The 14,240-nt window shown below is 47.9% G+C and overlaps 5 protein-coding genes across 6 annotated transcripts; 4 read left to right on the forward strand and 1 right to left on the reverse strand.

Annotated features, from left to right (window-relative positions):
• Positions 1-137: 137 nt before the first annotated feature.
• Positions 138-2,292, forward strand: TrAFT101_007776 (uncharacterized protein). The gene is made up of 4 exons (XM_024902642.2): positions 138-1,401; positions 1,459-1,697; positions 1,766-2,006; positions 2,066-2,292. The coding sequence occupies exons 1-4, from the start codon at positions 163-165 to the stop codon at positions 2,174-2,176; spliced, it is 1,830 nt and encodes a 609-aa protein (XP_024759117.1). The 5' UTR covers positions 138-162; the 3' UTR covers positions 2,177-2,292.
• Positions 2,293-3,401: 1,109 nt separating this feature from the next.
• On the reverse strand, positions 3,402-5,056 carry TrAFT101_007777 (uncharacterized protein; the record flags this gene model as incomplete). The annotated part of the gene is made up of 2 exons (XM_024904117.2): positions 3,402-4,114; positions 4,213-5,056. 2 exons carry the CDS (start codon positions 5,054-5,056, stop codon positions 3,402-3,404), a joined length of 1,557 nt encoding a protein of 518 aa, XP_024759115.2.
• A 2,014-nt stretch (positions 5,057-7,070) lies between these two features.
• TrAFT101_007778 (uncharacterized protein) lies at positions 7,071-7,819 on the forward strand (the record flags this gene model as incomplete). The annotated part of the gene is made up of 3 exons (XM_066128144.1): positions 7,071-7,319; positions 7,524-7,561; positions 7,777-7,819. 3 exons carry the CDS (start codon positions 7,071-7,073, stop codon positions 7,817-7,819), a joined length of 330 nt encoding a protein of 109 aa, XP_065984261.1.
• Positions 7,820-8,406: 587 nt separating this feature from the next.
• Positions 8,407-11,925, forward strand: TrAFT101_007779 (uncharacterized protein). 2 transcript variants are annotated; one of them, XM_024901983.2, is made up of 6 exons: positions 8,407-8,911; positions 8,970-9,024; positions 9,113-9,616; positions 9,702-9,887; positions 9,951-11,435; positions 11,508-11,925. In XM_024901983.2, the coding sequence occupies exons 1-6, from the start codon at positions 8,739-8,741 to the stop codon at positions 11,718-11,720; spliced, it is 2,616 nt and encodes an 871-aa protein (XP_024759112.1). In that variant the 5' UTR covers positions 8,407-8,738; the 3' UTR covers positions 11,721-11,925. The 2 variants fall into 2 exon arrangements, with proteins under 2 accessions (XP_024759112.1, XP_065984262.1); XM_066128145.1 differs by having other exon boundaries at positions 9,113-9,887.
• A 1,515-nt stretch (positions 11,926-13,440) lies between these two features.
• Positions 13,441-14,206, forward strand: TrAFT101_007780 (uncharacterized protein). Its single transcript, XM_024900534.2, has 2 exons — positions 13,441-13,475; positions 13,554-14,206. The coding sequence occupies exon 2, from the start codon at positions 13,848-13,850 to the stop codon at positions 14,181-14,183; it is 336 nt and encodes a 111-aa protein (XP_024759111.2). The 5' UTR covers positions 13,441-13,475; positions 13,554-13,847; the 3' UTR covers positions 14,184-14,206.
• Positions 14,207-14,240: the final 34 nt, after the last annotated feature.

The following is a 14,240-nucleotide window of genomic DNA, read 5'->3' on the forward strand; positions in this document are numbered from 1 at the left end:
GTATGTATGTACTGTAGTATTTTCTGCAAGCCGGGATAGTAATAGGTACCTACAAGGTCAGGGGGCTTGCATGGCATAACATATAAAAGGGCCTGAGAAGCCCCGGGTCTGAAATCGATCTCTTCTCGCCCTGCTCCAGCGTCCTCACTTATCTCACTCACAATGGCCAAATTGACAGCTCTTGCCGGTCTTCTGACCCTTGCCAGCGTGCAGGCAAATGCCGCCGTGCTCCTCGACAGCCTTGACAAGGTGCCTCAAGGATGGCAGGCTGCTTCAGCCCCGGCCCCTTCATCCAAGATTACTCTCCAAGTTGCTCTTACACAGCAGAACATTGATCAATTGGAATCAAAGCTCGCTGATGTTTCCACCCCCAATTCCAGCAACTATGGAAAGTACCTGGATGTCGATGAGATTAACCAGATCTTCGCTCCCAGCAGCACCAGCAGCGCAGCTGTTGAGTCCTGGCTCAAGTCCTATGGCGTGAGCTACAAGAAGCAGGGCAGCAGCATCTGGTTCCAGACGGACGTCTCCACGGCCAACAAGATGCTCAGCACCAACTTCCACACCTACAGCGACTCTACTGGTACTAAGAAAGTGCGAACTCTCCAGTACTCAGTCCCGGAGGACCTTGCCGACCATATCGATCTGATTTCGCCCACAACATACTTTGGCACATCCAAGGCTATGCGGGCTTTGAGGTCCAAGAACGCAGCCTCAGCTGTCTCAGCCCTGGCTGCTCGCGGAGAGCCTTCAAGCTGCAAGGGAACCATTGTTTTCGACAACCGAACATTCAACGTCTTCCAGCCCGATTGTCTGAGGTCGGAATACAGCGTCAACGGATACAAGCCCTCAGCCAAGTCCGGTAGCAGGATCGGCTTCGGCTCTTTCCTGAACGAGAGCGCCAGCTCTTCCGATCTCGCTCTTTTCGAGAAGCACTTTGGCTATGCCAGCCAAGGCTTCTCCGTCGAGCTGATCAATGGCGGAACAAACCCCCAGCCGCCCTCAGACGCCAATGACGGCGAGGCCAACTTGGACGTCCAGAACATTGTGTCGTTCGCGGCCCCGCTGCCAATCACCGAGTACATTACCGGAGGATCTGCACCATACTTCCCAGACCCTGTTGAGCCAGCTGGAACTCCTGATGAGAACGAGCCTTACCTCGAGTACTACGAGTACCTGCTCTCCAAGTCAAATAGAGAGCTCCCGCAAGTCATTACCAACTCCTATGGTGACGAGGAACAGACTGTTCCCCAGGCATACGCCGTCCGCGTGTGCAACCTCATTGGATTGATGGGTCTTCGTGGCATCTCTATTCTTGAGTCATCCGGTGACGAGGGTGTTGGTGCCTCTTGCCTCGCTACCAACAGCACCACCACTCCCCAGTTTAACCCCATCTTCCCTGTAAGTTTTAAATTACCGCATCTGCCAAATCAATCACTAATAAAGCAAATCTTTTAGGCTACATGCCCCTATGTTACCAGTGTTGGTGGAACCGTCAGCTTCAACCCCGAGGTTGCTTGGGACGGCTCATCTGGAGGCTTCAGCTACTACTTCTCAAGACCCTGGTACCAGGAGGAAGCAGTTGGCACATACCTTAACGAGCATATCAGCGAGGAAACCATCGAATACTACAGTTCTTACGTCGACTTCTCTGGCCGTGGCTTCCCTGACGTTGCAGCTCACAGTGTGAGCCCCGAGTAAGTTTATCTCATCTCATCTATATATTCAAATGCTATCTTGACAGCCACTAACCATTTTTGAAAAGTTATCCCGTGTTCCAAGGCGGCGAGCTCACTCCCAGCGGTGGTACTTCCGCTGCCTCTCCTATCGTTGCCAGTGTTATTGCCCTCTTGAACGATGCTCGTCTCCGTGAAGGCAGACCCGCTCTTGGATTCTTGAATCCTCTGATTTACGGATATGCCTACAGGGGCTTCACCGATATCACCGGTGGTCAATCTGTCGGCTGCAACGGCAATAACACTCAGTCCGGAGGCCCTCTTCCTGGCGTAAGTATACCCTTTTTTTTTGCACCAAATCTCTTGGTATCAAAGCTAATTCTGTATAGGCTGGTGTCATTCCCGGTGCTTTCTGGAATGCGACCAAGGGCTGGGATCCTACAACTGGATTCGGTGTCCCCAACTTCAAGAAGCTCCTCGAGTTGGTCCGATACATTTAGATATTCATTGTCACATATGGTTGCTAGACACAGTAAATAATTAAACTAAATAATGTATAAATATATACGTATATATACACGGCATATATCTGTAGCATAAAGATCCTATATCCGAGCCACTTGTAAGTGATTACATTAGGAAAGATGTATGAAATGCTTACTCTGATCCCAAACTGAGAGGTCCACAACATTTATGGTGCCCCGTGACTGCATTTTTCGACTGGCAATGAGGACAGTCTTATATTTGTTAATGCTGATGGATCAAGTTGAAGGATATTCTGTACTAATCTGTGTTAAACACAATCATTTTGTCACTTCGTAGCAATTACCTTTACTGGCATTACTGTTACCCTCATAAGGCTTATCCTGCTTTCCGTATCTACGTACTCCTGCTATGGGGAAGTAGTGTATCGAGATGAAGGTCAATAGCTCTAAGTTCAGTTTCCAAAACTTGGCGTGGCTACTTATATCGCATGTATTTATTTACGCGCGGTATCAAGAAAGAGGTACTGTTTTCAGGCTTTTGGATATGAAAATTCTGTTGTTTACTTCTCAGACCTTTTTCTTTTTCCTTGTCGTCCGCCACCACCACCACCACCACAACAACAACAACAACAACAACAACAGCATCAGCAGCAGCATCAGCATCAGCATCAGCATCATCGTCAGCAGCAACAACAGCAACAACAGCAGCAGCAGCAGCATCAATGTAAGTCGTATTCTCTACTATACTTGTAGGGGTCATTTGAAGTCACAATCGCCCCCCGGCGTCGCTGCTATGGGTTTAAGTCTATCTTTGGGTTTTTCCTGTAGACGTGATACTAATATGGCTACTGTCATATGCCACCCCCGCTGCTTTTCTGGCAGGTCACCGTTTGCGCTGCCACCTCCGCCTCCTCACCGTGGCTTCGGCCAGTAAATAACGTAAGTATATAGGCTGTTTCTTTTCTTCAATTCAACACTGCACACCTCACCTTTTCACATTCACAGGCCAATGAAGCTATGTTAAGTAACAATAGCAGAGGCGTCAGGGCCGGAAAGTTTCGGCTGTGACCCAGGACTTTAGTCGGGCACCTTTTCGTGGTGTCCTGGATAAGTAAGCTTGCTGAAACTAAGACCCGACAATGGTGATGGGTGAATCGAGTTGGAGGGAATAGGGGTTCTGAAGGGGTCTGTTATATAGTGATTTGGGGTTGGTGGCTATAGATGTTGAGTATGCAAAAAATTAGCTTCGATTATGGGATGAACGAACCTTGAGTGGTATGTACATTTGTTCATTCCGAATTTGCCGTAGCGAAACATGTCGGATGACCACCTCCGGGAGCTCTAGGAGGAGCATCGCATCGCCGTGACATTGTACTTGGTCGCCGCCAATAGTTTCGTAAATCACTCTCATTCTATGTTGTGAGGTCTCAGACGCTAGAGATCGCCAAGCTTGAATGACGGAAGGCTGTAAAAGAAACTCCCAAGTACCCTTCCAAGTAATGGTAGAAATCTGACCTTGTTCTTTGGCGGGTTCATACTTGAAGAGCGCGGCAAGTTTCTTTCGTCCATTCCAAATTTGCAATGTTTCAAGCTTTGGCATATAAACGGCCACTCTTGCTGCTGCTTGAAGCATATTTGTAACTCGTGTCGTATCTTGATCAGGCGCCAACAACTGTGAAGTAAGGAACAGATGTCTGAGATTGGGCCACGTTTTTCGAGGTTGACTTTCGTCCAAGGCAAAGAAACCATCTGCGTCCACCATGAATGATGCTGAAAGAGATTCATAATTGGTACTAATCTCAGAGAGGATTCGACTAAGAGTAAGATTTGGTGAACGAATGCGTGAGCAATCCATCTCCAAGTAAGCATGCACGTAGCGCTCGTTAAAATTCTCGAAAAGAGTGAATCTATTCAGCCTTCGAATGCTGGGGGACTCAAGGAGAGTAAGGTAACCTAGGGAAAAGAAATACAATGTATTAGTGAATGTGTGCTTATAAGATGGTAATAAAGGTTGTTGTTGAGCAGTACGCTTGGGGAAAATGCTGTCTTACCTAGGTCTGTAGTTTCCTGGAGCAAGTTATCCCACTCCCTCCATGGTTCAAAGTGTAGCTCACACAATCTCGGAAGTCGGGCGAGCATTTCAGCAATCGCTTCAGGTTCCCAGCGCCGGCGGGTTTGTTGACGCAAAAGTAGACGCGTGATGGCCGGTACCGGTGGTAACTCTCTCCACCATTCAAGATGGTCCGTCTGTTCATCCTCGAATTCCCCTGACGGATCGCCCAATATTCGGGTGAAGACGTTCTGGACAGCAGACTGAGCCGTGATAACGCCCCAACCAGTAGTGTCCCATCGATGTCGTGCATCATCAACTCCGCATGGAACTGCCTGATTGAACCGTGAAACATGAGAATAACCTTGATTCGATGAAGCATCGTCTTCATCATCGTCTGGTTCAAATGTGAGATACTTGAACCAATGCTCTGGATCACTGGTTGAGTAGACACTAATATCGAGTGACACAGAGCTGCTTCGGTCCCAGGAGCTCAGGACTAAGAAAAGAGATTGAATGGATGTCTTGATTAGAAGATCGTCTGCGGCGTTGTTGAACATCGGAACTTCATCATCTTCACCATCAGCAGAACAGGTGCCACAATCGTAGCGTTCTAATTCCAAGCAAAGCCACAGGTGCCTTACATGAGACCGATTACGACGGGTCATGTCATCAAGCTCGGCGATGCGTGAAGGGGTGAGTTTTATCCGTTTAAATGTCTGTGGCTCGATCACTGCCTGCCACTCTCGCGACACGGCAGCAAAGCGCGCCAGATCGCGGCCATCTTTCACCAGAGCTTCGAGTATCATGCGCCTGACCTCTGTAGGCAGGTTGGGCAAGGGCATTGTTTCGAGTAGGAGATCGGAGGTAGGCGTAGAAGGATTTGATGAAATTGAGATTGGTCCTGCAGCTCTGGAACCTGACGGTGATATATATATATATACCCAGTAGTTGGGCTAATCTAACTTTGGATGTAAGCCACAAGGTAGCAAATTCAACAATTCGGCCCGCGAGAACTGTTAGTTTTAGCCATGGCCAACCTATTAGCTGCAACAACAATAACATTTAATCCAGAGTCCTTCCTTGTGTAGGTTAGCCTTTTATTTTCTTTTTAGTATAAAACCTTTTTATTAGTATTAAAGTTAATTCTATCTAGATAGATATTATTCCAGAAGCTTTCTGAATATTGTTAAGGCCGGGGTTTATTACTAGATTTATGAAATGATATTACTAGACATGGTTAATAATTAATATATCCATACATGAGATCTGCTTGTTTCCCTTGTGTTATCTTGGTTGGAAATTTGTCAATGTGACTATTATTATCTTGGTCGTGGTGTTTTGAACAGCCGTGATAGTATCTAAGCCAATCGATTCTCCAAAATATTGTAATCTAAAGTAACTCATCGCATTCGTCAAGAGTAAAGCTCCAACGTTTTACACTCTCATTGTTCAACTCTCTAGAGAATCAAGATCCAATTCATGGTAAGTGGTTCCATTTGTTAACGAAGCAATCGGCGGTGATTTTAATGCGCCTTGCCGCTGCACATTCCATGTAATAAAGACGTGGAATTCTAGAACTGGCTATTTCGTCGTAATAAGCTCCTTCATGCATTTACTATTGGGCTGCTTGCAAGATGTGGTGGCTTGGGTCTTATTGGTGGACGTTTAGGCTTTAGTGCAACGGGGAGCTGATCTGTCTTTGGGGTTAAAGGGCCCAGAGTTCCATCTGTTGGTGTATGTCCTTGCGGCGTCAGTGGAGTATCCCGGCTTCCTGTTTCCTCCAGAGCACTGTCTTCTAGTGTTTCCACAGATGAGCTCTCAAGTTGTGGACTATTGCTGCCTCGTTCAGTCCGCGGCGGTTTTAGAATTCGGACCTTAACCTTCATATCGTTCGTGATCCGTCGAATGAGGCTTTTTCGTTCATTTTCTGTCGAGCCATCTGCCATCGGAGAAGATTGATCCTTGATCCCCCTCGGAGGATTTGAATTTTGATTTAAGGGCGGAGTTCTGGGCATAGCTTTGGCTTTTTCGACCCAGATCATAAAGTTGATGTTGGTTTTTTGTATGATAGCGAGAATTTGCCTGAATTTCTCGTCCTTCGTCAAATCGCTAACCGATGTCAGGATATCCACTATGGAGTTTACGGCATCTCCTATTATGCGACACATGAGTACGAAAGGTACAACAAGTATATGTTGTGAAACTGGTATTGGGCAGAGATTGAAAGACACATGAATTGTCATAAGATCCGGGATTCTTCCAGTGGATCAGATCTTGAAAGACATTTACCATGATATAGCTTAATATCAACTCTGCGCAGATTTCAAGAATATAATATAGCAGCACAAAAAAGGATAGAAACAAAAAACATACAACAGCCGGTGTTCGCTGATGGTCACCCACTCAACTACTAATCTGCCTCTCATTGGCTTGACTCTGGGAGAGCAGACGGGATCCCGTATTCTCCAATGGATATGGTCGTATGTGAAGGGAGGATCTTCTTAACCTTCTCATATACCACATCACAATATCGAAACATAAACATTAAAAAATTCGAAAAAACATACAACAGCCGGTGTTCGCTGATGGTCACCCACTCAACTACTAATCTGCCGGTTAGTGGCTTGTCTATGGGGGAGCAGACGGGACCCCGAATTCTCCACTACCTATGGTCGTATGTGTTTGGGTTAAAGCTATTCCCATCTCATATGACAATTGCAGTTGTGCGTCGCTTAGCAACTGTAGTGGTAGTAGTAGTACTTATATGCTGTTCGGTGGGCCGGGGTTGAGGCAGGTTGATTGGCTCATGGCGCGAGCCGTGTCCCGATTTGGACTCGGTTCATAGCTGAATTTGTCATGTGGGGCGACAATCACTGTGAAACACTAGCCCTACAAGATGTGTCTGCGTTTGGAAGCCAAGATGAAGGCAGATGGACACGCTGTTGCGCTCCATATGCACGGATTGCGACGGATTTCGAGCACAGCCACAGCCCGCGCTATCATACCAAGAGATACCAAGAGGAGGGCCAAGAAGAAGACAAAACGGCCTGGGCAATAGTGAACGAAGGGACTTGGTGTCTGACAAAGGCTGTGTCCGCTGTGCTGGTGAAGCTACTTGTGCTTCGATGGATTTGCCGTTGAGTGGGGGAAGATGGCACGCCGTCCCCAACCTGCGTGAACTTGGTGCCGATTCTAGATCGTGCCTGGGCGTTGGTTGTTGCGATTCATGAGATCTCCCCGCCGCAGAGACACCCGTGCCTGAGCTAGCCGCCCTATTTCGTCCACAAACTGATGGTGTATCAAAAATAGGAACTACAGGCACTCTTTGGTCAGATTATAAGAGGAAAGTAAGTTCAAGCTTGTCATTTCTTTTTTTCTTTTGAAAAAAACTTTCTTTGTGCCCAGAGCAATCGAGCTGGTGTGCGGCATTTATCCAGTCTTGGCTCAATAGCCAGGCTCTCTTAGTACCAAAAGGGACATGTAGTCTCCAAAAGGGCTTACTACTACTACTAGTTGATGTTTTTTTTTTTTTTTTTTGATGGCGGCTGAACTGGTCTCCTAGGACATCCTCGGCTGGGGCACCACGGCTCGGCGCCTTCGAGTAGTGTGAAGCTGTGATAACGGCCCTGCCAGTCAGAGACGAGGAGGGGCAACAGGAAACTGTCAGAGCTCTCGGCGAGAAGCCGTGTTCGTATCAGTAGTACACAATCGTACGATTTACGTATATGTACGGTGAGTTACGAGGATTCACGCCGGGCAATCCCTACCTTACAATGACATCTCAGCTGGCGCCTCGTTGATCGATGTTGCGGGCCTCAAATGCTGATACAGTTCAGCTTGTTACTAACCCTGTGGGTGGAGCCTTGGTGCTGGCATGCCCCGATCGTACCGAGTCCAGATCGTGGCAGATGTGGGCATCGACTCCCACGAGCGTGCTCAGCTGGGCTGTGGCCAAGAGTCCCTCTCCATTCTCATTGGCCTCTTGTTCAATGACCACCGGCTTTTGCCCTGAAATTGGTTAGATGGCTCCGTGCACTATCGCGGGCTCCCTTGCATCGCTGGGACTATTGGTTCAAGGCCACGATACAGACCCTTGTCCGGAATTTATTTCATGCATACGCGATTCTGCTCTTGTCTTATAGCTTAGAATGCACAAAGACTTTTACATGGACTTGCTCTAGTACTGTACGCTGTCTCCATCCCATCATGCATTCATGGCCGTGTCTAGTTCTATTAGTCCCATTGCCCAGCCTATCTCTTCCGTGCGCTTAACCGATGCGTCCTATAATAATAAATATGCCGTATCAGTCGATGGGGTTTCCCCATTTTCTCCCCCCCGTCCGCGTTTTGATTTTGGCATTTCGCCTCCATAATTCCCCCCGGGCAGTGTCTGAATCCTTGATGCCTGGAAGTATGCCTCTCGTTTGATTCACCGTCTTTCTTCTCTCTTTCTAGTTGTAGGCGACGTCGCCGGGATCCCAGAGTGAAACGTACAGAGAAAACGCGCGGCATCAGAACGCAAAAATGTCCATACCGACGACGACGCAGCAGCTCCTGGACGAGTATACCGGCAAGGTTGTGCCGTACACGTTCAATGGAGGGTTCGTGTGTCTAAGTTACGCCATCAGCCTGATTGGAACCAGCACCGCGCTGGAGTTGATTAGACGGAGAACTTCACACAGAGGAAGGCATAATTTGTACGAGTCTTGCACCTTTTGATGCCGGCCGCCATGTAGCTGACACCGAGAAACAAAGCTTACTACTAGTCGGCGCTGCCATCGCAATGGGTGGCATTGCCATCTGGTCCATGGTACGACCACCCCGCGTGGAAAACATCCATGATTGTAACCAGGCCTTTTCAATGCGTGGCGAACTTGCTAACGTGGTGAATGAGGCAGCACTTCATTGGGAACCGAGCCATCTACATGCTCCACGGCGAGGGAGCCTTCCAAATCGCCTACTCGACCGGCCTTACCGTCGTGTCTCTCATGATGCCCATCCTTGTGCTCGTGCTCGCCTTCCTCGGCGTCAACGGCAACAGTCGAATTCGATGGTGGCGAATTGTGTTCGCCGGATTGCTCTCTGGCGGCGCCATTTGCGGCATGCACTATCTTGCCAACTCGTCCATCAGCAACTACCGGAGCTCATATCGGCTCTCCTATCTTATTGGCTCCGTCGTCATTGCCGTACTTGCCAGCACCACGGCCCTCACTCTCTTCTTCGTCTTTGAGAATACCTGGAGTAGCGCCTGGTGGAAGAGACTGGGTTGTGCCATGGTCCTGGCCGGAGCCGTGTCCGGCATGCACTGGTGCGCCGCTGTTGGAACGAGTTACACCCTGTTGCGCAACACGCCTGGAAAGGGGGCCTCACGTAGGGATGCAATGGTTGTCGTTATTTGTCTGGTAAATCTCTTTAAAAATCTGCGGGGGCGTCAAGTGAATGCAGTTTGAAGGCGCCGAAGCTGACCGAGCCCAATGGCATATGTAGTCTATCTCTGCCGGTGTTGTCATGACCGGCATGGCCATCTATTCGAGTTGGGTGAGACGAGACTACGCCCGCAAGTCGCAAAAGGTCGTCCTGGCTGCCGGTGTCTTTGACGACAGGGGTCGCATCATGGTCTCTCAAGACGGATATTTGCCCAGCGAAGTCGTGACAGACACGTACTTCGCAAAGGTCAGTTACTTCTTCCCTAACGCCGACCTGCCCGCAGAAAATTGACATGCCATGCTTCGCCAGTCCAACGACGACGTCTTCAATACCAGCCACCCCCTCTTTCTCTGGATGTTCCGTGCTTCTCGCAACTGGGACACCATAACAAAAGTCATGACCAAGATGACCAGCCACATTTCGTTTCTCGCGCAGGAGCATAACAATGGCAGGGCAGGCGTCCGGCTCATCAGCGATGATGGTGAGCTCGTAGATGGATATGACACCATTCTGCACGAGTTGTTCTGCGTCTCTGCGGGCGCTCTGGCTTCCAAAACCAAAGCGACTCTCATTAGCGCCGGAACATTATGGGACGAAATTTTCGTAACGGGAGAGTCATCAAGGGCACCTGGTCCGGCTCAAAGCCTACCTAATAACGACAGCCCCGGCCTACAAGGTGCCGCAGAAAAAGGAATTCAACAGAATGGCCTGGAGTATGGCCGCGGTTCGCTCATGTTCCTCGTTCGCAAGGTTGACAGCAAAAAGGAGGTACCGAGGCTTGAGGCTTCAGGGTTCCGCTTCGCAGAGATTCACCAGGTTGCGGGCTTTATTCGATCTAGCATGCATATCAAGACACCCGACCTGGAGACTCGTCTACGCAACATGTCTAGCCAGAAAGACAAGACCAGCATGCTATCTTCCGGCTTGCATGTGGGCATGTTTGCCGTCCGCGCTCGAATCGACAAGGGCGGCTTCGACGTGCTCGTGCAAAAGACAGCCCGAAATCTGCTTCCTTCTGTTCCGTTACCCGTGGACACTCTTGATTCTAGCAGTGCTAGCTTTCTCAATGGCCTTCGTGGCTTGCCGCTCTCGACTGTTCTGCTCAGACTTCAGAACCACCAGTCTACTTCTGTTCAGGGTCGCATGTTTGCTTCGCTTCTTTGTGATGCCGTTTCCTCGCTGCGAAACTCTCTAGGCGACGAAATATTTAATGAGGCTACACTCTTGTCCAAAGAAGTGAAGCTCCCATGTGCTCCCTCTACACAGGGCAAATCCCTTTCCAAATGTACCCTCATTGCTTTCAAACTCTTCCTACCTATTCATGCCACTGTACTCTCACCTGATTGTGAATTCACGCCTCTCAACTTCTTCAAAATGCGCCAACTTATATATGATGGCTCGTCTCACAATATTGAGTTTTCCCACATGGTTCATCGCGATATATCCTCAACAACACATCAACTATCTCCACGGCAATACAGCGCCGCAACCCAAATGAATAACAAATACTTTTCCCGAGCTGTTGGTAAGGTCAGGGATAACTTGCCCGGCAACGAAAGGCGTGCGGCGGCCATTTCATTGCCGCCTACAAGGAGCCAGGAACGGTTATCCAAGGTAGCGTCGCATCCCAGCTCGCTGTACAACGGTGACGATGGCAGCTTCGATGACACTCGCAAGCTCTCATCAACAAGCCAACTCTACGCCGGCAAGGACTCCCACAGGGATCAGGATAAGAAACTTCATATCTACGGCGGCATCATGGTATCAAAAGAGGTATCAATTAACGTCCAAGATGTAAGTGACAGCACGGCCCACCTCATGTTCCTTTCTCGAATCAAATATCTAACTGCCACTTTCCAAACACAGGACCAAGAAGACTCAAATCCTCCAGAGCAACAGGGCTCAGAGCTTAAGCCTATGCGGCTCCGATCCGATACCCAAGGCAAGATGGAAGGTTTCTACACTGCTACTGCGACGGGCGAGAGCGGCTTTGCTGGCCAGGGGAAGCAGGAGGAATCTGCCTTTGTAGACGAGCTCCTCGCTCTCAGTATGCAAGCGGACAAGCGGACGACTGCGTAATTTGTTTTGTTCTAGCACTATTTCATTCACACGCTAATGACTGGACTTTTCTACTTGTAATATGATGGATATGAGGGTTATATGGAGTATATAATGCGGGTTTGAGCGAGTCGTGTATTGGAATTATAATTGTACAAAAGCTAGGTATTTGGCACTTGAGACATTCCATAAATTTTGTATTAATAAATAAAGGTTTGGAACTTATTACGGTGCTTTTGAGTCACTACCTATATGCCGATCAAGCTTAGTTCTTAATCAATCATTGGCATCGTCAAGCTCGTAATAAGCGATTATTATGTGCTGCTAATTTGTCATACTGCACCCTGCAAAGGGCAAGACCGTGAAAGAGACGATTATGCTAGGGCTGGGACTAGGCCTTTACCATACTTGTGAACCCCCAAATTACCCAGGCGTTCGAGTTATCACGAAACTTTTGTTTCGTCGGACAACAAGATTTGATAAATTTAGTATACCTCGGTGTATTACTCTCGCTGGCGCTGGCAATGTACAGACTTATTTATTTTGCTAATATATGTACTTGCCCAGTATTTATGGGCATAAAGCAGCCCAACAGGCCTGCTGCTGTGAAGACTGAAGTTTAATGCCTTATCTATAAAAACAAACTATCTTGCTCCACATTCAATACGATGCATGGCCGAAATGGCGTTCAAGCGGAAGTTTGGGTGATTCCGCCCTGATAGTTGGTGATAGGCTTCCGAATATTGCGGCCAAACTCGGCAGTAAGCTATTAATATTGACTCATATATTCCAATGAACCGCTACACAAACGTTTAATACGAGGTTATTTTTTGTTGTTGTATTGGGAAGTATTTGTTGAATTTGAAGCGTCGCAGAAACTTTGTGCTTATAGGCTCTGCGCTCCAGAACTTTGCGCCTCTGCAAACAATAATAAATAGAATGTACTGGGGATCTATAAATTCACTGGCTTCCCCCATCTGTTGTCCGACGTTCTCTCACATCTGTACACACAGGGAAGAGGGGGAAGGTAAGTGGGCTCATGCCTGTTGGATGTTGGATAGTATCTGTTCTTTTCAATATTCTGACCTCAGCCTAAGCGGGGGGTTAGGCTGAGGTCTGCTTGGAGATCTTTAACGACTCCATCATTCATGGAGGGCGGAGCGTTCCATTTTCCCATTGATGGCCCGTGATGAGACCTTCGGGGGGGACTGAGGCCATCTGCTCTTTCATACAAATACGACCAATGCCTAAACGAGAGGGGGGGGAAGTCGAGTGGCCTCTTGTTTTTGTTATTTGCACACATCCATTTCACTTCGTTACTCGCCTGGTAAAATCTATGGCAGTGTTATCTCCGTTTTACTTGTGGAATGCAAAAGATGGAAGACACCAAACTTAAGAAAAGATGGCGCGACCCCGAATTTTCCACTATGGTCGCATGTATCTGAAATATAACAGCTTTTGATTATAGGAGAATTGCTTAGCACTCTTGCTGTGGCAAAATCACTGAAGAATGAAGATGGGTGGCCTCGCTGTAGCCTACTTGACGGTATATGTGGCTGTGTACATGCACTTGGGCTCAAGTAAAGGTCCGAAGTCTGACAATGAGTCACTGTTGATTCGGATAACGCCCTTCCTAGAATTTTACAGCAAACTAACTTCCAAATAAATTCTTCATCTCTGACTCCCAACTGGGTCCCTTTAACCTCTACCTATATACAATCATTTTACCATCCACTTGCATGCCACTTAAAATTGCAGACGCCGGCGAACTACACTGTAAGTTGTTTCTCAAAGAGTACAGATAGGGAAAAACCCAAGTTTGGAGTATACATTATATGCTAACCCATGCTTGAGAAATCTCGACATGGCGTCCGATCGAAGCGCTGAACAAGGGCCACAATTTCAATTTTGTGGCAAAATTATCATTCTGAACGGCTTTCCTGGTGCAGGAAAATTCACTATAGCAACTAAAATAAGGATTACTTTCCTGAAAATACAGTCCGCCTCATCGATACCCACATACTTATTGATCCAGCTCAGGCTATTTACCCTGACAGGAGTGCAGCACATCATGAGCTGCGCCGGAAATTTCGTGCAGTTGCTTTTGATGCCATTCGGAAGATCGCGGAAGAGGGCAAAACAATCTTGATGACGGCGTGCCTTGCAGACAATGCCGCAGATATCAGCACTTTTGAAGAGCACATCTCCATGGTCCGCAACACATCTGTGCCTATTTACTGGATTAATCTTAGATGTGACGGAAGTGTTTTAGAAAAGCGTGTTACAAGTAAGGAACGGCGAGAGGGGAATAAAAGCAAATTGACAGATGCTAGCATCCTGCGACAGATGATAGGGGAACATGGACTTTTAAGCCCGCGCCAACATGACAATACCGTGCGGCTAATCGCAGATACGATAGATGTAAGCAGGACATTAGAAGAATCAGTTCACCAGCTCCTACATATACTACATCGCCAATATTAATGTAAAAATTCGCTGTTTCTAGCCGCTAAATATTTCAGAGCTGGTAAAAGGTGGCAT

Source organism: Trichoderma asperellum, chromosome 4 (assembly GCF_020647865.1).
Source record: "Trichoderma asperellum chromosome 4, complete sequence".
In the NCBI taxonomy this organism is placed as follows: Eukaryota; Fungi; Ascomycota; class Sordariomycetes; order Hypocreales; family Hypocreaceae; genus Trichoderma; species Trichoderma asperellum.